Consider the following 22,258-nt stretch of genomic DNA (forward strand, 5'->3'; position numbering starts at 1 on the left):
AATGAAGCGGGGATTCAACTAGGGAGAGACCTCCTTCAGGGGGAGATCACGGGTTGACAGCCAGACCCGCTGTCCTTGGACGTAGTGTGGAGCCTTGGAGCGATGGCGATGTACCTTGACCCTCGCCTGGACCCGAAGCAGAGTTGACCTGGTGCGCTTCCACGTCCGTCGGCATCGTCGGATGAAGGCCTGCGCCGACGGAACCCCAGCATCCTCCTCCTGAGCTGGGAACACTGGAGGCTGGTAGCCGAGGCAACACTGGAATGGGGACAGGCCTGTGGAAGACGCCGGCAAGGAGTTCATGGAATACTCCACCCAAGGAAGTTGAAGACTCCAGGACATTGGATCTTGGGAAACCAGGCAGCGCAGAACAGTCTCCGCCTGCTGATTGGCACGCTCCGTCTGACCATTTGTCTGCGGGTGGAAACCTGAGGACAGACAGACTTTGGCGCCCAACAGTTTACAGAAGGCGCGCCAAAAATTAGAGGTAAATTGAGGGCCCCTATCGGAAACCACATTAACTGAGAGACCATGTAACCTGAATACATGTTGAATTACAAGCTTGGCAGTCTCTTTGGCAGATGGAAGTTTGGGTAGAGGCACGAGGTGGACAGATCTAGAAAAACGATCAACAATAGTGAGAATGGTGGTGTTACCATGGGACATGGGCAGGCCAGTGACAAAGTTCAGGACTATGTGGGACCAGGGTCTTTTGGGGACCAGGAGGGGTTGCAGAAGGCCAGCAGGTGGTTGGTTAGAGAGTTCGTTCTGGGCACACGTAGGACAGGCATCCACAAAGCGCTTTACATCTCCCTCCATAGCAGGCCACCAGAAGCGCTGTCGTATGAACGCCATAGTACGCCTCACTCCAGGGTGGCAGGTTAGTTTAGCGGTGTGAGCCCACTGCATGACCTGGGGACGGACCTGGCGACCTGGGGAGGCACAAAAAGTCGGTTAGGAGGACAGGCAGAAGGAGTGGACTCACCAGACTGGGCAGTGCGGACGGTGGACTCTATGTCCAATGTGACGGCCCCAACAACACACTGAAGAGGCAGGATGGTACTGGGAGCGGGAACAGGACCAGAATCTGGGAACTGGCGGGAGAGTGCGTCAGGTTTGCCATTCTTAGAGCCTGGACGGAAAGACAGAGAGAAGTTGAACCTGGAGAAGAATAGAGACCAACAGGCTTGACGAGGATTTAAACGTTTGGCTGAACGCAAGTATTCCAGGTTCTTGTGGTCTGTCCACACTAAAAATGGTTTCTCAGTGCCCTCCAACAGATTGCGCCACTCCTCAAGTGCGAGCTTGACAGCCAGCAGCTCTCTGTCCCCTACGTCATAGTTGCGCTCAGTCGGGGTGAGTCGATGGGAGTAAAATGCGCAGGGGTGGACCTTCTGATCGGTGGTGGAGCACTGGGACAGAACCGCCCCCACACCTACATTTGAGGCATCTACCTCAACAATGAATTGGAGAGTTGGGTCTGGACGGCACAAAATAGGGGCAGTAGTAAAAAGCTTCTTAAGCTGTACAAAAGCCTCTTCGGCGGCAGGGGTCCAGGAAAAAGGTACCTTGGAAGAGGTCAAGGACGTGAGAGGCGCGGCCACTGCCATAATTTCTTATAAAACGCCTATAAAAGTTAGCAAATCCCAGAAACGCCTGGAGCTCCCGTCCCGTGGTTGGCTGAGGCCAGTCAGTAACAGCCTTGACCTTGGGGCTATCCATCTTAATTCCCCCAGATGTTATTATGAAGCCCAGGAAGGAAATTGTCTCCTTGTGGAATTCACATTTCTCTGCTTTGACGAAGAGCTGATTCTCGAATGAGCAGACCCAAGGGCGGGGAGATGTGGGACACCAGGGCCAATTTCACCCCGGTCAAGGCCTTTGCCTCAAGAGGCTGTTGGAGCTTGATGGGCGAGAGACAGAGTTCAGCGGCCAGACGAGCATCCAGGAAATTCCCATCAGCACCAGAATCAATGAGGACGGACACAGGGTGGCGGCGACTCCCGGCAGTGAGGGTGGCTGAGATGAGGAACCGGGTAGTAGAGGGAGGTAGAAGAGGAGCAGCGCTCACCAGTAACTCCCCCTTCACAGGTGAGCGTTGCCTTTTACCGGGCAATGGGCAACAAAATGACCAGGATGGCCACAATACAGGCAAGAACTGGAGTCCATCCTCCTCTTCCTCTCAGCCGGAGACAAACGGGCTCGATCCACTTGCATGGGTTCAGGGGAATCACTGGAGGCAGCAGGAGGTGGTGAGACACTGTGGGTTGATGCAGCAGGTGACCTCCATCCTCGGTTATAATCTCGCTCACTATGACGCTGCTTAAGCCGCTTCTCAACGCGAATGGCTAGGTCCACCAGACCATCAAAATCCTGAGGCAACTCACGGGTAAGCAGTTCATCCTTGATGGAGTCAGAGAGACCATTGAGGAAGACATCAAACTGGGCATTGACATTCCAGCCACTGGTGGTCGCTAGAGTGCAAAATCGATGGCAAAATCTGATACGGACCTCTTCCCCTGTCTGGACTGGAGTATCTCCTTGGCGGCCTCCCGACCCTGGAGAGATCTGTCGAAGACCTTGTTCATCTCCTCGGTGAAGTCATCAAAGGAGTGGCAGGCTGGAGATTCTGCGTCCCATATGGCTGTTTTCCCACTCACGGGCCCGGCCCGTCAGGGGAGTAATGACATAGGCAATCTGGGACCGATTGATTGGGAAGGTTGCTGGTTGAAGCTGGAACACCAGGGAGCACTGAGATAGAAAAGACCTGCAGGTTCCGGGATCCCCACTGTAGGGTTCAGGGGGAGGCAGACGAGGCTCAGGGTTTGGATTCTGCTGCGTGGAAAAACAGGCTGAGCCAGTCACTTGGGACAGAGGCGGCGACTTGGACACCGTGAGCTGGAGGTGTTGCAGCTGGGCAGCCAGATTGGTGAGGTTGGATGCAATGGAATCCAAGGACTTCTGCATGGAATCAAACTGGTGCTCATGTTTCCCAAGCATCACTCCCTGTCTCGCCAGGACAGACTTGAGCTGTGTGAAATCTGCTGATTCCATCTTGGTCTAATCGTACTGTCAGGGTGGTCAGAGGAATCAAATGCAGATTACGGAATATCTTGCAGTCTTGGTTTATTGGAGTGAAAAATATCAAAAATCCACAAACTTAATCTTCAGCAAAAAACAGGCTCTTGATAACAAAAAGACCTCTCAGGCGGGATAAGTTCAAACATAAACAGAGCATAAAAAACTGAGACGTCAGCAGAGCTTACGTGCCGGTAACAGGTAGTCTAGGCAGGTCTCACAAACACAGAAACGACGATCAGACAAAGAACAATGAACAACACAGGGTTTAAATACTCAACAAACGAACTGAAATACAATGCAGGTGGGAAGGTAATTGGGAGATAATAGGCAAGACAGGAAACCCAAACCAAAACCCAGTTTTTACTGAACAAAGCTGTGTTCAAATGTAAACGTTAAGTTGATGTATGCTTCTCATAAATAATTGTTTGTATATAAATGTCACATTTTCCCTTGTCATTTCAAAGAACTTGTATATTTTCCCTCCTCTTTAATGTATGATTAGTCCACTCATCCACCCATCTTACTGAGAGATGTAATGAGATAATGACACTAAGGATCTCCTCTTCCCCTCACCTGTCCTACAGGACTCCAAGTTCTTCCGCGTCCACCAGGTTCTGGCCACGTCCACCTTTAAGATGAAAGAGTCAGACCTGTACCTCTCCGACCCCTTCCTGAAATTCCTCCACCATTTGCCCCTGGAGTACAACTACCCCCTCTACAGGGAGGTGTTCCAGCAGTTTGGTACCCACTACTTCTCAGCGGGAACCCTGGGTGGACTCTATGATATCCTGTACCAGTACAACCGAGAAGAGCTCAAGAACTCAGGTACAACCAAACAAGGCATCTGAACACTGTGTACATGGATGTCACCTTACATTCACAGATAATATGTGATTGATTCCTATAGAAAAAGTCAAGTTGATTAATTGGAAGCAATGTTTCTTAATGTCCTCTCAAACTCAGCATTAACTCTACTCTTGAATTACTCAATTGAATTACACATGGTAGTTATTTTGAATGAAGAGAAGTACTTCACTTTCACTGACATGCTAACCAGACAGAGGCCTAGAATGACAAAAACTGGATGGTGTCATGTGGTGTGTGTACCCTTAGGTCTGAAGGATGAGCATGTGAATTCCTGTATCCGACAGGAGTCCTCCTTTTTTATCCTCTTCTTCCGTAAAAGCTCATCATCTTTTAGCTGTGGCACAAATAAGATGACAGAGAAACATGAAGGTGAGTCTGAAAATCCCCTTCACTGGACAACAGTAACATTAGATTGTGGAATTATGTTCATGATTGTTTTTTTTTGGCTTGCAAATAAGTCACAGCAATTAGCAAAAAAAAAAAGTTATATGAGCTTTTTATCATTTCTGCATAATTCACATATTATTCACATATTGTAACTTCAATGTGAATAATAATTATAATAGAACTTACTGGTATATTGTCTCCTTTTAACCTCATCGTCAGGTTCCTTCTTTAAGTCGTCCGAGCGGTCCATCTCCAGGGTGAAGGGAGGTCGGTCAGCAGAGACTGCAGCTCTGGCCTGGGAGAAGGACCGCGTGGCCCCAGACAGCACCACCTTCACCAACTGGCTCAAGTCCACCATAGACAACCCGGCTGTAGTAGAATATGAGGTCAGTCCTGGTGACATTGTGAACTGCTTCTGAATCAGACTGAGGCCTACTCAGACTCTTTGTGAGTAAATGAAACCTTGTGTTATATGGAAAGCCAGTGAAGGTTGCATACCACATTTCTTAAACAGAAACATTCCTTGTCTCGACACTTTTAGTGAGTTCACTGAATATTATGAATTATGAGAAAGCCTGTGTATTACTGATATCAAAGCAGTATCATGACATTTTCCCTTTGACAGCTGGCACCATTAATAAACCTTGTGCGAGGCTTCCCATGTGCGGTCACTAAGAGGAGGCACATGGTGACTGCTCTAGAGGACTACCTGCAGGAGTTTGACTCCTGTAAGTGTGCCCCCTGCCCAAATAATGCCCGTCCCGTGCTCTCGGGCACTGAGTGCCTGTGCGTGTGCCAAACGGGCACCTACGGCTCCAACTGTGAGACAAGGGCCCCAGACTACACCTCAGGTAAGGGCCCCAAACTACACCTCATGTAAGGGCCCCAGACTACACCTCAGGTAAAGGCCCCAGACTACATTTCAGGTAAGGGCCCAGACAGCAGCAGTGATCCATTCCATAATGTTCAGCTTCACAGACACAATCAGTATGTGCTACTCGCTGGTCCTCTCCAGAATTTCTTTCTTTCTTGAATTTCCCCTTGGGGATCAATAAAGTATCTATCTATCTATCTATCTATCTATCTATCTATCTATCTATCTATCAGAGGTGGATAGCCCGGCTAATTAGCACAATTCAAATACACACACACACACACACACACACACACACACACACACACACACACACTGACAGGCAGAAGCAGTCCAGTCTCCCACCCTGCTGTCCTCCCTCAGAGGCTGTGGATGGGCGCTGGAGCTGCTGGAGTGCCTGGAGCCCCTGTGATGTCAATCTGAAGAAGCACCGCAGCCGGAGGTGCAACAACCCTGCACCCATGAGGGGCGGCAAAGTCTGCCAGGGGCCCAGCAGGCAGACTGAAGAGTGCCCTATCTCCATCTTTGAAAAGTAAGGCAGTCCTAAATATGTGTGTGTGTGTGTGTGTGTGTGTGTGTGTGTGTGTGTGTGTGTGTGTGTGTGTGTGTGTGTGTGTGTGTGTGTGTGCGCATTTGTTTGTGTAAGTGAAAGAGTGTGTACCTACATCATATGCTTTGCTATTGTAACTGTTGTAAGACATGGTTGACATTGCTCAGATGTTTGTATTCTGGTATGAATTTGGCTGTGATCTACTGGTGTCATGAAATGTAAACTATTTTCATGTGTTCCTGCCCTTGCCTGGCAGGCAAAACGTTTGCATAAACGATGATGATTTTGTGATCGAGGGGGATCAGAAAGAGGTGTCCCCTGAGTCCGGCTGCCCCAAACCAAAGCCCCCAGCCAACAGTCACCTCAGGGTAAGAGGCAGCGTCCAGCTCACTGAACACATTTAGAAACACAGTGTGCCTTGGTTTTACAGTTCCCAGTGGGTTTAAAGAACTCCAGGGACCCTGTGTCTTCATAAATGTAATTAAGAAATTAACTCATGGGAGCTCTTAATTAAATCATGAACTAGATGTAGCCTACGACTGCAACACTGAGCCCAATGAAGCACCACATTCTAAAGTAGGTATAGTATGAGTGTAACAGTGTGTGTGTGTGTGTGTGTGTGTGTGTGTGTGTGTGTGTGTGTGTGTGTGTGTGTGTGTGTGTGTGTGAGTGTGTGTGTGTGTGTGTGAGAGAGAGAGAGAGAGAGAGAGAGAGAGAGAGAGAGAGAGTATTTAAATATCTCCTATCCTCTTCAATCGCCTTTTATTTCCTCCCTTTTCCTCTCCTCCCCAAACCCCCCATCTCCTCCTCCACTATATGATATGGCTTGTTTCTCTTGCTGCCATTTCAGATCAACAAACGGCAGTATGACTTTGGCGAGCACGAAGAATTTCTGTGCTTGACTGGCTTCGAGCTGGAGGGATACCAATACATCCACTGCCTGCCTGACGGCACATGGAAGCCTGCTACAGGCCAGTGCATCAGTAAGTCAGGAGCATGTCATGGAAGACATCACTACACTCTTAAAACGAATGTGTTGAAAACAACACAACTTGCATTGTTTTTAACACATCTCTGTGTCTAAATAGGAACAACAGTTTCTATTGTTTTCTTTTTTTATTTGTGCACAATATGTGTTGAAAATATCACAACTTGCGTTGAAAACAACACAACTTGTCTTGTTTTTTAACACATCTCTGTGTCCAGATAGGGACAACACATTCGTTTTAAGAGTGTAGAGAGGAAACAAGCCAAGTGAATCATGAATATATGTTGTAAGGTGTATGTTTGCATTTTTATACTGTTCATCTGAAATCCTTAATGTTCACCATTCTTGAAATGTACAGTATAATACCTATACTATTACCAGGCATATATATTGCAATACATCTATTGTATACATATACTTATAGAATATACAAAATATATCACAGTCATAGTCATATTACAATAATATTCCATCAAAGTAAATTTAGTGTTTTGGATAACATTCAAAATACATTCCTTCCTAAAGTCCTTCTTCTAAATTGATGTGTGTAGTAAAAAAACCCTCCTAAACCTACTGGCTCTGTTTTCCTTCAGAGAAGGTCTGTGCCAAGCCCTCTCTCCCAGCTGAGATGACCATGTTCCCGGCGAAAGCTGAGTATGCGGTCGGGGAGAGCTTTGGCGTGGCCTGTACTGCCCCCGGCCAGAGTCCCTCTGGGTCACGCTATTACACCTGTACGAGCAGCCTGAGCTGGGAGCCACTCATCCCTGAGGAGATCCAGTGCCAGGAGGGTAGGTTCATGACACATGGCCTGGAAATATCATCCTGGACCCTACAATGCACTGTAAAAATTAGGGAAATGGGACTGTCCCATTTATGACACATAACCTTACAATTACATAAAACTGTTGTATTAAACACATTATTATTATGTTTGATCAGTCATTCCAATTAAGCATTCAATTTATCTGATTGAATCACATATTGTAAGCGTACCGGGAATTGGGACAGACATTAAATGATAGTAATGTTTAGATAGATATGTTTAGTATGCAAAAAAAATGTTCAGTCACATCAGGTAAGAGACTCAACATTATTCTGGTCTGTATCATCAAATTACACTCAGTAGTTTTACTTTACTACCTGATTACTACATTTTATTTAAATAACCATGTTTCTGTTTATTATCATGTTTCATGATTGTTGTTTATGTTTAATTATTTATGTTTAATTACTTATAATTGATTACTAATAAGCATATAATTGATTACCGGTAACTATATTTAGATTTTGTTGAATTGTTGTGATGCTTGAACTCACAAATATACAAGAAACGAATAGTCAGTGAAAAATTGCTGTATTTCATAAAAGTGCTTCTCTAAGGGACGTCTGTGATTCCTCCTCAGATAAGCCATTTGTGCCCGACAGCAACTGTCCCAGGGGAGAGAAACAGGACGGCTCCGGTAAATGTGTGTGCATCCCGCGGGAGGAGTGCCGGTGAGACTACACTTCCCACTGTGCCACACACCGCACTCACAGCTGGACACACACACACACACACACACACACACACACACACACACACACACACACACACTGCACTCACAACTGGACACACACACGCCGCACTCACAGCTGGACACACACACCGCACTCACAGCTGGACCCCTCTCTCACAGCGCCCCTCTCACTCTCACTGTTAGCCTTAGCCAAATCACCACCACAATACAGCCTACTAGCTATTAGTTAATCATGTTCAGTAATACCAGTATGTCACTCCCAATATTAGGTATAAATATCAGAGTGTTTTCAGTTTTCAGAGTGTATGTTGTTTGTGTGTGCGTGTGTGTGTGTGTGTGTATGTGTGTGTGTCTGTGCGTCTGTGCAGCTCATACAAGAAGGATTTCTGTGTCCTGGATGCGGCAGCGGACACCTTCTCCATGATGTCTTTCTGCGGCTTCCACTCGGGGCGTTGCCATGGGGACCGGCTCTTCTTGGCAAGCGATGGACCGTGCCCAAGCGACTCATCCAGCCAGGACTGGGCCCGCTACCGTGCACAAATGTCTGACCAGAGCGCCGTCCAGCAGGCCTGTGGCTCGGACACCTGTTATGACTGGGAGACCTGTTCCTCAGGTACGGCACGTTCATAAACACCCCCCGCGCACACACTCTATATATAAACCAGCAGATGAGCATGTATAATATGAGCAATCTGGCGCCCTCTGTCACAAAGAGACTGGGACATCATACAAAAATAGAACTGTGAAATAAAACACTTCACAAATCACAGCACATGCATTCAACAATCACACACATGTAATCAGCAAATACCTCTAATAAAATCCAGTAATAACATCTACCAGTTTTACAAATGAAATAGGCTAATAATATTTAGCGATTTTACAAATCTACACATAACATCTAAACCTATCTAGTAGTCTTAAAGCTCCTAGCTCACCTGTTCCCCATGATGTAATGCATAAGTGCAGATACTCTGATTGCACTCTGATGCTGCTCTGATTCCACTGAAATCTGGTGGCCATGTTGTCCTGTCTGTGTTGGCACAGATAAGTGTGGGTGTAAGTTCCCGCGTGACTGCGCTAAGGACGCCCCGGGGGCATACTGTGTGAGGATGCTGAGGACCAAGAGCCAGAGGAGCATGAGTGTGTGTGCCACGGCCTCCATGAAGTGCCTACGGATGGAGATGGAGATTCTGAAAGAGGGCCCATGTGATGATGCATGAGTCTGAACAAGTGTCCAACAAGGGTCCATGGTGTTTTAGTTTTTTTTTTTTTTTTCCACATATGACATAATGCTCCAGATAATTTAGAAAGGCCTTGTGTGTGAACACTTTCATATTCAGATACATAAACAAAGCTTTTTTATTTTTTATTTAAAAAGCACATTTTGAATTAAGCCACATACACATCATCTGTGTAAAAATACACCCTCATTTTGAGATTGAGATAAAACTGTTATAATATAAAAATGTTATACCTCTTTTTACTCAACGTTACCAGGGGCGCTGATAAATGTGGAGGGCACTGTATGTCTATTGTTGCCACTAGAATGTTTTGTGGATGATAGTAATGCATGTGTATTTCTGATGCAATTGTACAATTGTTCAATGAAATGTATTAAAAAAAATTTCTTCTTTGCATAATCAAGACCTGACACTACTCACCCAAGGCTTATCTTTTTGTATCCATCCTGGTTGCACTGAAGTATGACAGAAACTTTTCTTTTCTACCTTTGTCTTTGATCAGCTATGGACATTGTGATGTTACAGTAGTGTATGGGGTCATTCTTCAGTAGCTATACTATTCACTGTGAAGAATGAATTAATCATGTGATCTTTTATTAAAATTTACACCGGCATATGATGACATGAACACTGCATTTATTCATACATTTTGATGATGGATACATTTAAACAACAAACAACTTTCAAAACAGGATGAAGTGACCAAGTATGGCGACCATGGCAGGAGCTTCAGGAGCTGCAGGCTCCAATACTGGCCACGGTGAAGGGCTCGCTCTGGCACCTCAACATGCCCACTTCACACTCCGACATGGTGGTGGGCGCGCTGCCATCTCCCAGAGCCACACACAGAAGGCCGTCAGCCTCTGGACACTCCTCGGGTTCTCTGCACACACAGGCTTGACCTGACGCCCGGCAACAACAACAACACAAGTTAATAGCTAACTCAAAGCCAGACGTTTACATTTCAGCAACTTCTCCTTCTAAGCACAACAGTTATATTGCACATTTCCTCTGTGTAATAAAACACAAAAGATGTGTAATTAAATAATGCCTAAAGAATGACCAACTACTGTAATACTGTGTCTTTATGACATCAATATATTTAGTATTGCTTCAGTAAAATGGTTGCTGTCTGAAGATAACAGTGCATGTAGCACATTGTTACTATAAATGAACACCATAAAAATATATGAACCTTAAGAAAAAAAAATAGAACAGAACAATCCATGAGACAAGGGACTACACAGAGACATTGAGAATGGTGTCATGAAAAGACAGGAAATTGGACCACAGACTTACCTGTGCACTTCTCCCAAGGTCGGCAGTCCTCGCAGGAGGTGAAGTCTTGTTTGGGCCAGTCACATGAGCTGTCATTGACTAAGGTGTAACTCCTGCCCAGACACTGCAGGGCGCCCAGCTTGCACACGCCCACCTGGCTCATTTTGTCTGCCCGCAGGGAGACACACACTGGAAAAGAATGCCTGAACAAGATGGAGGAACGGCTGTGATTCTTTTGAAATTGTATTAAAACGATAGCAATGGTGGCAATGGTTGCTTGACTCAAAGCAAAAATTACAAAGGAAGTGGGATGAACAGATGCATGATATGTCGGCATGGGTATTTGAGGATTGCTTTCGTATGGATCCTTCATAAATCAATTAATAAAGTATGTTATATTATATATATATATATTATTTGTTGTGGGGAGGCGATTGGTCTTTTTCTTAACAGACAAATGTCCCCAATACAACATTGTTTGGATCTGCTTACAATCGACCTTCTCTCCCACAAACCCTAACCTCATACTGGCTTACGTTCCCTATTTAGCTTCTCATAAATAAGAGGTGTTGCATCTCATCGTCCCTGCTGTGTCTTATATTAGATAAGGGACTCACTCGCACTCATTTGGCGCTTTACACACACACTGCTCCTTCCCCGGCTTCTCCCAGGGTTTACACCTCAAGGCTGGGGGGATGGTGGCCTTTGGGACTGTAATGTAAAGAGTACAATAATTCACACTGTAATCACCCAGTCAGTGTACTAGATTCATGCTTGGAAATATTTTGGATCTCAAATGATATATGCAGAAGCCTAAAAGCATAGAACTATCTCTGAGTTTCAAATCTCATTAATCGACACATTTATTGTAATACATTGATAACTAAGTTCATTTAGATGCTAGATTCGATTTAGGATTTAGCATAGTGAGGAATAAAATGTGTCTGTATAGGATTGATCATCCTATTCAGCATACTTTGCACATAGCATAATTACATGTGCTTAAATCGGAGTCCCCATTCTCTCACCTGGCCGACACTCCACGCTCTGTGCTGGGGGAGACCACATGAGACTGGAGCTGCAGGCCACCTCAGGCTCCCCCACTCTCTGCATCCCAGCAGGACAGCTCAGGGACACGCGGTCGCCAATCTGATAGGTGGGTTTGAAAGGGGAGCCAGTCACAGCTTGCTGAAGAGGAGGGGCATCACATGCTGACTCTGATTTGCAAAAAAAAAAAAAAAAAAAAAAACGTTAGAGATGTGGGCTATATATAAATAGAAGTATATATACTCTTTTGATCCCGTGAGGGAAATTTGGTCTCTGCATTTATCCCAATCTGTAAATTAGTGAAACACACTGCACACAGTGAGGTGAAGCACACACTAATCCCGGCGCAGTGAGCTGCCTGCAACAACAGCGGCGCACGGGGAGCAGTGAAGGGTTAGGTGCCTTGCTCAAGGGCACTTCAGCCGTGGCCTACTGGTCGGGGTTCAAACCGGCAACCCTCCGGTTACAAGTCCGAAGTGCTAACCAGTAGGCCACGGCTGCCCTTGTTTTTGGGATATATATTTCATTACATATTCTATATTCTTTTGAAAGACAGCATTTCCCCTTGGGGATCAATAAAATATCTATCTATCTATCTATCTATTTATCTATCTATCTATCTATCTATGGCCGAACTGCTTGGCTTAGCACCTGACACTTTCCAGTTCAGAGTATCTAGTTTGTTTTTCACAGGTTGTTCCCAGACACCAGATGGTGCTACTGATACCCAGATGCTCTGCCAGCCAGGGTGCAGAACACATTCTCCTTAACCAATTGCATTTTAGGTCAACCGCATCCCGTAGTCAATGTTGCACTGTCTAAGATAATGTAGTGTGTTAGAGTCTACGGAGGAGAATTTGCTTCCCAGACCATGCCGTGTTTTCATGTCTTACTTTTGCACTCCATCTGTCCTTTCCTCCACGTGAGGTCGTCTGTGCACTCAACAGTCTTCTGCCCTCGGAGGTAGTGTCCATCAACACAGGAGTACTCCACCTTACTGCCCACTGCATACAGATCTTTAGGGTTCTGAAACAACGAGTATGAAACAGTATGGGGCATTTTGTAAATTACAACCCCAAATCAGAAAAAGTTGTTCAAAAAAGAAAAAAGACATTGTGTGTAAAATGCGAATAAAAACAGAATGCCACAAGTCGATTGCCACAAAGGACACAGACAACATATCAAATGTTGAAAATTACAATTTCGACTATTTCATGGAAAACTAGATGTACCACAGAGCGGTACAAAATATGACCGCCGTCCAGTCCAGCACATTTTTTCCACAAAAAGAAATCACGCTGAAAGGCCTATATGATTCTAACTGTCTCACTAAATTGCATTATCCACACTCAATTCTCACTGGTATCTGCTAGACAACAAGTACAAAAACATGATTAGTTCATAGATTTCACATGTAAAATTAATTTTATACAACCCCACCTCCATCTTGCCTGTTCATAATTCTGAGAAATTCTTGATTGTTTGTGTTATGTTTATGTTATGTGTGTGGGGGTGTGTGTGGGTGTGAGTGTGTGTGTGTGTGTGTGTGTGTGTGTGTGTGTGTGTGTGTGTGTGTGTGTGTGTGTGTGTGCGTGCATGTGTGTGTGTGTGCCAGCGTATGTGCCTGTGCATGCAAGCGTACATATGTCTACTGTGTGAGTATGTGTCATACGTATGATTACTGTGAATGTATGTGTGTGTGTGTGTGTATCTGTTTGCTATCCATGTGGGGGTACATGCCCACCCAGTTTTGTGTACCCCGGTCTTTCAGTGTCCCGGGAATCCTTGTTGGTGTACGTCACTAAATGTACACATAAATTATTTTATTGTAAGGCCCCCCATGAACGAAAGTACACAAAACTTGGCATGCATTCGGAGGGTGTCATAATGATCCTACACTTTTAATTTCGTGCAGTTTTGACCTTGTCAGCCAGAGATATTGTGATGAAAACACCTAATTTTTTGCTTTTTTAATTTTTAACTAGGTGGCTTATACATGAAATAAGTGGTAATGGGATGGGTTGACATGCCCCTTAAGACCAACATACTTAAAAAGGTGAACCTCCTAGGCCCCACGGTTCTCGAGATATTCACAGAAAACTGTCTCCGCCACCTACAGGCCAGTTGGTGTATAGTAACATAAATTAATTTATTGTGTGGCCCCCCATGAACGGAATTCCACAAAACTTGGCGTGCATACAGAGGGTGTCATAATGATCCTACACTTCCAATTTCGAGTTTTGACTATGTTAGGTCACAGATACCTTCAATTACAACACCTCATTTTTACTTTTTTGTGTTTAACTAGGTGGCCTTATACATGAAATGAGTGGTTATGGAAATGGGTTGACATGGCCCCTTGAGATCAACATACAAAAAAATGGTCCTCCTAAACCCTAATGGTTTTCGGATATTCACAGAAAACTGTCTGCCTCCTGCCCTCCTTTGGGGTAGTCCATCATTATGGTTCCATGCTATCCATTGGGGTTACATGCCCACCAAGTTGCGGTACCCGGTCTTTCAGTGTCCCGGAATCATTGGGCATTTGGGCTAAAAAAAAAAAAAAAAATATATATAATAAATATAAATATAATAAATGTTTATTTTGAATTTGATACCAGCAACACATTTTTTTAAAAGTTGGGACGAGGGCAACAAACTGCTGGTAAAGTTGGTTAGACCAATCAAAATGTGCAATTATTATTGGATATTATGGACTCATCTGGGCTTAAAGGAATTATCCGGAGTAAAATGCACTTTAGATCAATTTACGGATGATTGGGAGTACATACGTTGAGTTGACATCAAAATCATGGCATTCGGATGTGTTTTGAGAAAGTCCGATTTTACCGTTTTTAGTCAAAACTCATTAGTGTGGAAGTGAGAAGGGCATATTATTTCACCGCTACAAAACGCTATTTTTATACCTCTTCTACAGTTTTAAACAACATTACACTTACGTGGTAGTGAGTAGAGGGTCCCTAAAGCCAAACCGAAGTATCCCGAGGTCTTTATGTGGTCGGATAGAGAGTCCAGAATGAATTTCATCAAGCCAGTACCTTTCCGGAAATGTTGCCATCTTTGCTGCCATCTTTAAGAGTAACACGATCTGGAAATTCACAATTTTGTCGCCGTTTTTTTTAAACATAGTCCAGTACTTCTTTTGAAATTGAAATGAAGTTGTATGGACTGGACTATGTTTTTTTTTTTTTTTTTTTAAAAAACGGCGACGAAATTGTGAATTTCAAGAGCCTGTTAGTGCATTTTACTCCGGATAATTCCTTTAAGAGGTGAGGGCCTATCCAAGTATCCAACCTATCCAACTTGTTTTAATGCTCAGTTTCAACCCAATATCTATGACGGTGTGGAGGTTCGTTAGTGCTTACAGCATGGGCATCTTGCACATCTGCCAAGGCACAATCAATTATAAATTATGTTCCGGTATACAGGTTTTGAGCAACATATACTGCCATCCAGGCAATGTCCTTTCCAGGGAATAACTTGAATATTTCAGGAAAACAATGGCAAAATGAATTCTGCACGTTTAAACAGTATTTCTCCATAGAGGACGAGTCCAGGTGCTAAAATGGCCTGTGAATGTGAATGAACATACTGTATATTTTCCATGAAATAGTCAAATTTGTAATTTTCAATATTTGATATGTTGTCTATGTCCTTTTTGCAGCTAAATATGGGTTTTCACATTCTGTTTTTATTGACATTTTACACAACGTCCCAAATTTTTCTGATTTTCGGTTGTAGATTCATATGATAATTTTTAAGATTCTTAAAAAATAAGATTTATTGTCTAGCCGGGCAGCAAATTAAATTTGCTGCCGCTAGGGTGCGTCTAGATTTCTAGGCTACTCATTGTCCATGACACCAGTGAGATTGTAACCACATAATTATAATTATAACTGACTGTGAAACTCACCAGTACAAAGCCATTAATCAGGGCAGGTGGAGCTTTGCAAGACTTCACAGGTGCTACAGAAGGGTCAAAGCAGTGGGGTTCCATCATCCTAAACAGGAACCCATAATCAGGAAAAACACCTAGCCTATATTCCATTTACACATATTAAAGTTAAACAATGTTAGAATGTTATTTTTTGTCATTTATTTTACGTACTGGGTGGCCATGTAGTATTGTAGTACCCCACCCAATTCTTCTACAACCAACAAAAAGAGTCATGCTCCTACCACAACAACAACTTCACACAGTGCATTACCAGGCATTAAGGGTTTGCATCTTCATTCTACGTATATTGTAAGTCAGTGGAGCATCAAAATGTGTTTGAAGTTATTATTTTAAGCAACATTGTGTTGCTTAAAGATTCATGTCTAACTGGCTAAAATATTATGCAGTCTTTCATTGCTGACATTTTGAATAATTCATAAAAATAATACAAATAATACGTAAGTATCACCCTAAAATCTAGTGGTAAATAATCTCAAGTGCTCTAAATGACCAAAGATGAACTTTTTGATACTGTCCTGCGAAAAGACTATATTAACGGATTTAGTATGATCTGTGTTTTATGATAGAGCATAGCACTATTTCATATGTGATCATAGTTACACATAGCCTACTGTAAGATACTCATATGCATCGTCTCACCGAAGGTAGTCCATATCTGGGTCTTCACAGGGTTGCGTCTCCATAGCTTCTCCAATGCAGTGCCTACCTCCTGACCTTGGCGAGGGATTATTGCACATACGACTCCTTGATCTTTGACCCCCTGAACAAGCTGTCCAGGGAGACCAGCAAGACCAGCCTCCATCGATGACACCTGTGAGAAAATACCTGAACGTTAGTCAACATCCTGCAACTCTGATATTTTGCAACTGAACTGAAACTGTATGTTGTCATTTAGGTCAACAGATTGAATTCTTTCTTTTGATTCAGTGATGTGAAATACATATTTAAGTCTCTTGGAAATCTCCTGGATTGTTTGTACTGAGTAAACGTGTACATGGTGTTATGAATTGATAAAACTCTCTGTCACTGTTCAACACTTAGCAGCCACAGGGTCACTAAGTGCCACAGTACCTGGCTGCTCTCCGATGACGGAGCCGGTCTGACAGGCCAGGCCGCTAGTGTCAGGCTTGCAGAAACAGGAGCACTTGGAGCCTGTGATTTTCGGCTGCCCGTTGTTGTTGCAGGGCCGGCAGTGACAGGCGTCCTGCTCCACCAGATACTCCTCTAGCGCCCTCTTCAGGTGGAGCTTCTTCACTCCTGCACACTGCACCTCCTTCACAAGCTCGTACAGAGGCCTCAGCTACAATGAGAGGTTTGTCTCTTTGATCAAATGGGTTGGTTGCATCCAAAATGCATCCTTGTTCTATTTTGATAACTTTGAGTGCCGACCTTTTCCTTGATGACCACAGGAAAGGACTTCACTGATCCAGCCCATTTAGTGTACATGTCGTGGTTGGCCTCAGGGTCTTTGAGATTCAGATGTTTAAGACCCTCTGCATACGCCGAATACCCTCCAACAATGTTGGGATTGATTGAAAACCTAGATGGATTATTTGCTGGAAAGGAATATATGACAATGAATATCTACATACTAGCTACTACAAGTTAGCTCACAAAGGAGTTTATAGAGACAGGAGAACATTTTGACTTCTTTGTACTAACCACTGTGCCTTTCATTTTAACACACGTGTGCATTCTTTGAAGATTTACCTTTATTGGTGATTTGGGTATCAAATACTTTGTCGCATTTCGTTGTCTTTTTTTTCCAAAACAAAAACCTCTTTACACGTGTTATGCATCTGTGAAAGTCTTCCACGGTCTTGCCTGTCAGATGTAACAGGGAAAAGCAAAAGTTTGTTCTTTCTTGAAAACCGTTCATTTTTAGCACACACATCCACACACAGTTTCACAGTAATCCATGTGAAACCCATGACCTTGAGTTACGACTTCTGAGCACCTTCGTTCTGCCCACAGAACTACAAGAGCAGAGCCCAGCACCAGAGAGCATTCGGGCTGCTGACCCCTCAGGTCACTTACTCTGCTCAGAGAACGAGCTTGACTCAAGCTCCAGCAGGAACTCAAAGCGGCCCCCCAGCGACCCCTCGGACATGTAGTGGGTCCCAAACCTCTGGAGCAGGCCGCGGTAAGCCGAGGCTTCGTACGAAACGGGCAGACTGGACAGAGCTTTCCAGAACTCCTCAGACAGAGGGAGGTAACGGGGAACGTTGTTCTGAAACTGGGCCACCTCCACCTCACTCTTAATGACCAGCAGTTGGTAAGACTGTGGGGTGGACCAAGAGAAATGAGTGAGAGAGAGAAACCCGAATGACATTTAAAGGCCATATATTACAGCAGAATTTAAATCAAAGAAAAAAACATCTTGTCGGTTTATAAATGATTTTCTTCATATTCTATCTTTTCTTACCCACTTTCAATACATTACCTTGTCTTTCTTTAACTCGTAGTGAGATGTGAAATGATCGTGACCTCCATTAATCTTATGCCTTTTCTCAAAGTGCTTCATGTAAGACCAGGAGCTGTCATATAACTCCTCACTGAAGTCATTCTCAGCCTCTACCTATATGGAGATTTGAGAAACAATTTCATATTACAAAACAGTTCTCTACCATCCTGTCATCTAGAGCAGGGGTTCCCAAACTTTTCAACCCGCGACCCCCAAAATAATCGTGCCAGAGACTGGCGACCCCCACTATCCCTGGATGTGACTAAAAAAATAAAATAAAATGTGCGCACCGGCCATACGCACTAGGCTTATGATTTTACATATAGAACTTTACTATATGATAAAAGCAGAATACCTTAGTCAAAAATAATATCCATGTAACATGAGTGCACATTATTGCTGTCATGTGCATACTTAACTTTGAAACATTACTTTAATTTCCATTTTAATAAAGCAACACCAAAGCACTTTTCCTGTCGCACGCACGCTATTTGTTTATCCAGCACTGGCTTTGGAAATAACAATTTCTACAGACAAGGTAGAGTACGTTGCATGATTTTATGAAAGTATGATGTATTGCGACATCAGAAGCAAGTCAAATTTGTAGTTTCTTATGTCTCCTTCCATCGAACTACAGATCCGCTACCCGATCTGGCAAACTTGCATAGTGCGGTTATAGCCAATAGAGGGTCACGAAGAGAATGCAGAAGTGCCTTTCACCCTGTTACGAGTTGATGATTTTGGAAACAATATTTTAATGTACAAAAAAGTCTTTGGTGTTGCTTTAACAGAAGAATATCTCAGTCAGGGTAATATCCACAAACTGTTGTAAATGTACATTGTTGCTGCGTACATTTACATTTTGGCAACTATGTTTCAGCGTTAATCTCATCTAATGAGATGGACGGAACACAGCAAGTCCATTCTTGGTTTAATTGTGGAGACGGCCACACGGAGATCATCCTCCACATTTAGACGCGATCTGTATTTGTTTTTAATATGTCAATGCAGAGAAAGTCTTTTCGCAAAAGGCATGTGGAGCCAAACGGCGTCAGTACGTCCATCGCGGCCTTGGATAGCTGTGGATATTCCCTCTCGACTGAAATCCAGAACTCAGCAAGCGTCTTGGAATTAAAATCTGTCTTTAAAGTGCGGTCACATGACAGCTCAACCAGTGCGTCCTCCATGCCGGCTGACAGATGACTTGCGGTGGATACAGTGAATGGTGATCTTATCCAGTCATAATTTCTCTGAATTTTATTTTTTCCAAATTTATTTGATTTATGGAAATCATTTCGCGACCCACCCCTCGCAGTCCCGCGACCCCCACTTTGGGAACCCCTGATCTAGAGGACAACTGAATTTCCGTAGTAACACCAAACACTTTGGGTTTATGTTTACCTGAAAGGTGTACCTGAGGATACTTTGAGGGAGTCTGTAAAAAGACCTGTGGTCGCCACTGAACACTTTCCGGCACTGACCACCAAAACTCTTGGTATTAATGACTGGGGCCCTACGCTCCTCCGTTAACGTGTCATACCTGCAGGATAAAAAAAAAAAACTTTATTTGAGGGATGGGTGTGTGTTTGTGTATTTGTGTGCATGTCTGCGTGTGCGAGTATGTGTGTGTGTGTTTGTGTGTATGTGTGTGTGTATAAACTTACCCTAGCCCAGTATGCTCAGAGTGTGGAGGGGTCTTCTGTTCGTCACACACATTGTTACTGGTGGCTTCATCACAGCGTTGTTCATCAAGGCTGTCCTCCTCACAGTCATGGTCACCATTACACACCAGAGAAGCACTTACACACTTACCTAAAATAATACATGGGTACACACACAAGTAGAGAGAGAGAGAGAAAGAGAAAGAGAGAGAGGGGTGGGGGATGGATTACTGCACGGGCCTACCGGGCCCAGGCCCAAGGGATCAGGGGGCCCTTGGGCCCAAGCCTTTGCATGGAATCATTGCCTCAATATCAACAAATCAGGATGTAGGCTATGAATCTGATTGAATTAAAGTATTGGCCATCCCCAAAATGCACCAGAATACGGGAAATCACATCAAACAAATAAAAATATATGCGACAATTCGGCACAATGCGGCAGGGCAGGACTACCAATGGCAGGACTTGGCAGGACTACCAATGGAAACTAGCCTTTTGGCTATAATTGGGTGCATTTACATTTTCTTTGTAAAATGTCAATTAGTGTACACTGTCCCTCTATAACAAATAAAAATAAAAAATCAGTGCATCTTGGCCCAGGGCCCCGAAAGTTCGTAATCCGCCCATGGGGGTGACAGTGAACGTGGAAGAGAGAGCAGGTCAAAACTAAATGCACCTGTACAGACATATTGGAGTCCTTTCTGTAAGTAAGGCGAGTTGAGTACCTGAGGAGCAGCGGAACCTGTCTCCACAGCCGGACTCCAAGGGACAATTTTTAGTGGGGACACACTCTTGAGTCTGAGTGGCCTGTCCTGTACATGGGGCTCCCCCAAACTGAGCAAAGGTCTCTACAGAACGGGTGCGCCCCTGACAGAGGTGTGGAGAAACAGATTGCATTCAAACATGGGCCCACACTTTGTGACGACACAAACACTGATCTGTACACTGATCTGAAGCACAAGATCTGTACAAACACATTTGGAGTCTGCTTTACACTGTACAATTCAAATTCAATTGTTTCTGAACAATTCTGAATCACAACCTTAATGCACTAAATAAGGAAACAAGTCACAAGAAAAGAATGAAATCTCATGGAACCTGTGTTTTGGTGCAGCCATCACACTCGGACCAATCCCCATAATGTCCCCATTTGCATGCTACCTGCTGCAAACAGCTAGAAACAAGCACAGCATTAGTAAACTACTCTGAATTCAGCAGCATAATGAATGATAATGTGACATTTAAAAATCAAAATGGATTAATGTGTGCCATGAAGGGTGTTTTACTTTCACTCATAACACACTCAAAGAAAGAGCAGAATTGATCAGACATTAATGCCTCTTGGCAAAAAGATTGCTGTATGTCTGCACAGGGAGGTATTTGACAGAAATCCTATTTGCAGAAATGGGAGTTAAACTCAGAAGGTACACAAAAAACAGAAGGTATAAAGCATAATATTGATTGGAGTTCAGTGCAGTACTTACTGAGTGTCTGAGAAGAAGTTGACAAGAATCACGACCAGGAAAATAAATGAATGGTACATCTGTGAAGATAGTATCATAAACATGTTAACTTATGTTGATAGCTTTCCAGCATTATTAACACTGATGACTTGTAGGACAAGGTCAGCACAAATGATTGTACCTACTTTCCTCTGGAAATAACAGTACTTAGGTCAACATTTGATGTCATCTGTATTCACAGAGAAATGTATGTCTATAATTGCATTAATTATGTTTATAATTGTATTAATTTCAGATGGCTATTGGAACTATATGCATTGGTTTTACTTGGATTTTAGATGTAAAATGGATACCAAATTGATCAGTCATTGAATGTGGCAGATCTGAAGCCACATTAAATGTGTTAAATGTGACAACTTAGACTATATGGAGGAGATAAATTGGCAATCCCTATCAATTACTGTGTTGACTATTTTAGAAGATGATGTTTTTCCCCCTAGAAAAACAAATGTAGAGGGCTAGGATATACACAATCAGTAAAATATATAGAGAGAAATGTGCTTACCTCCATGATGGGTGTCCAACAGAATCTCCCCAGAGGACATGTGTGTATAAACTGCAAATCATTAAGATTTCACAATAGCCTGCTGCTTACCAGCAGAGGCTTGCTAGTCAGCTGCTGGAATTTCCAGTGTGCAAACCACATACCCCCAGGAATCATTAGCAGTGGCTCACTTCTCTTACCAAGACACACCATTTAACAGTTGGTTATAGTCGAAATGTCATGGAGTTTTAAAAGTATGGTAATTGACTAAGACGGGACGGGTACGGGATCAAAGAAAGTTTTTTTTTTTTCAC

General features: G+C 43.7%; 2 protein-coding genes across 2 annotated transcripts in view; one reads left to right on the forward strand and one right to left on the reverse strand.

The window, feature by feature from the left end:
• c6 (complement component 6) overlaps positions 1 to 10,127 on the forward strand; it is a 22,569-nt gene extending 12,442 nt beyond the window's left edge. The window contains exons 13-23 of the mRNA XM_048258250.1: positions 3,666 to 3,906; positions 4,195 to 4,317; positions 4,555 to 4,721; positions 4,961 to 5,186; positions 5,573 to 5,741; positions 6,016 to 6,127; positions 6,610 to 6,742; positions 7,341 to 7,535; positions 8,151 to 8,241; positions 8,633 to 8,877; positions 9,312 to 10,127. Coding sequence (XP_048114207.1) covers positions 3,666 to 3,906; positions 4,195 to 4,317; positions 4,555 to 4,721; positions 4,961 to 5,186; positions 5,573 to 5,741; positions 6,016 to 6,127; positions 6,610 to 6,742; positions 7,341 to 7,535; positions 8,151 to 8,241; positions 8,633 to 8,877; positions 9,312 to 9,487 — 1,878 coding nt within the window. The 3' untranslated portion in view covers positions 9,488 to 10,127. The remainder of the gene's footprint in view (positions 1 to 3,665; positions 3,907 to 4,194; positions 4,318 to 4,554; positions 4,722 to 4,960; positions 5,187 to 5,572; positions 5,742 to 6,015; positions 6,128 to 6,609; positions 6,743 to 7,340; positions 7,536 to 8,150; positions 8,242 to 8,632; positions 8,878 to 9,311) is intronic.
• Positions 10,068 to 22,243, reverse strand: c7b (complement component 7b). The gene is made up of 18 exons (XM_048258533.1): positions 21,966 to 22,243; positions 21,422 to 21,480; positions 21,036 to 21,111; positions 20,663 to 20,804; positions 19,941 to 20,088; positions 19,678 to 19,816; positions 18,256 to 18,390; positions 17,850 to 18,093; positions 17,523 to 17,636; positions 17,202 to 17,368; positions 16,884 to 17,112; positions 16,452 to 16,623; positions 15,768 to 15,855; positions 12,727 to 12,859; positions 11,815 to 12,003; positions 11,404 to 11,497; positions 10,808 to 10,989; positions 10,068 to 10,410 (listed from the first exon to the last, which is right to left on the reverse strand). The coding sequence occupies exons 1-18, from the start codon at positions 21,969 to 21,971 to the stop codon at positions 10,238 to 10,240; spliced, it is 2,490 nt and encodes an 829-aa protein (XP_048114490.1). The 5' UTR covers positions 21,972 to 22,243; the 3' UTR covers positions 10,068 to 10,237.
• Positions 22,244 to 22,258: the final 15 nt, after the last annotated feature.

Source organism: Alosa alosa, chromosome 12, assembly GCF_017589495.1.
Source record: "Alosa alosa isolate M-15738 ecotype Scorff River chromosome 12, AALO_Geno_1.1, whole genome shotgun sequence".
Taxonomy (NCBI): Eukaryota; Metazoa; Chordata; class Actinopteri; order Clupeiformes; family Clupeidae; genus Alosa; species Alosa alosa.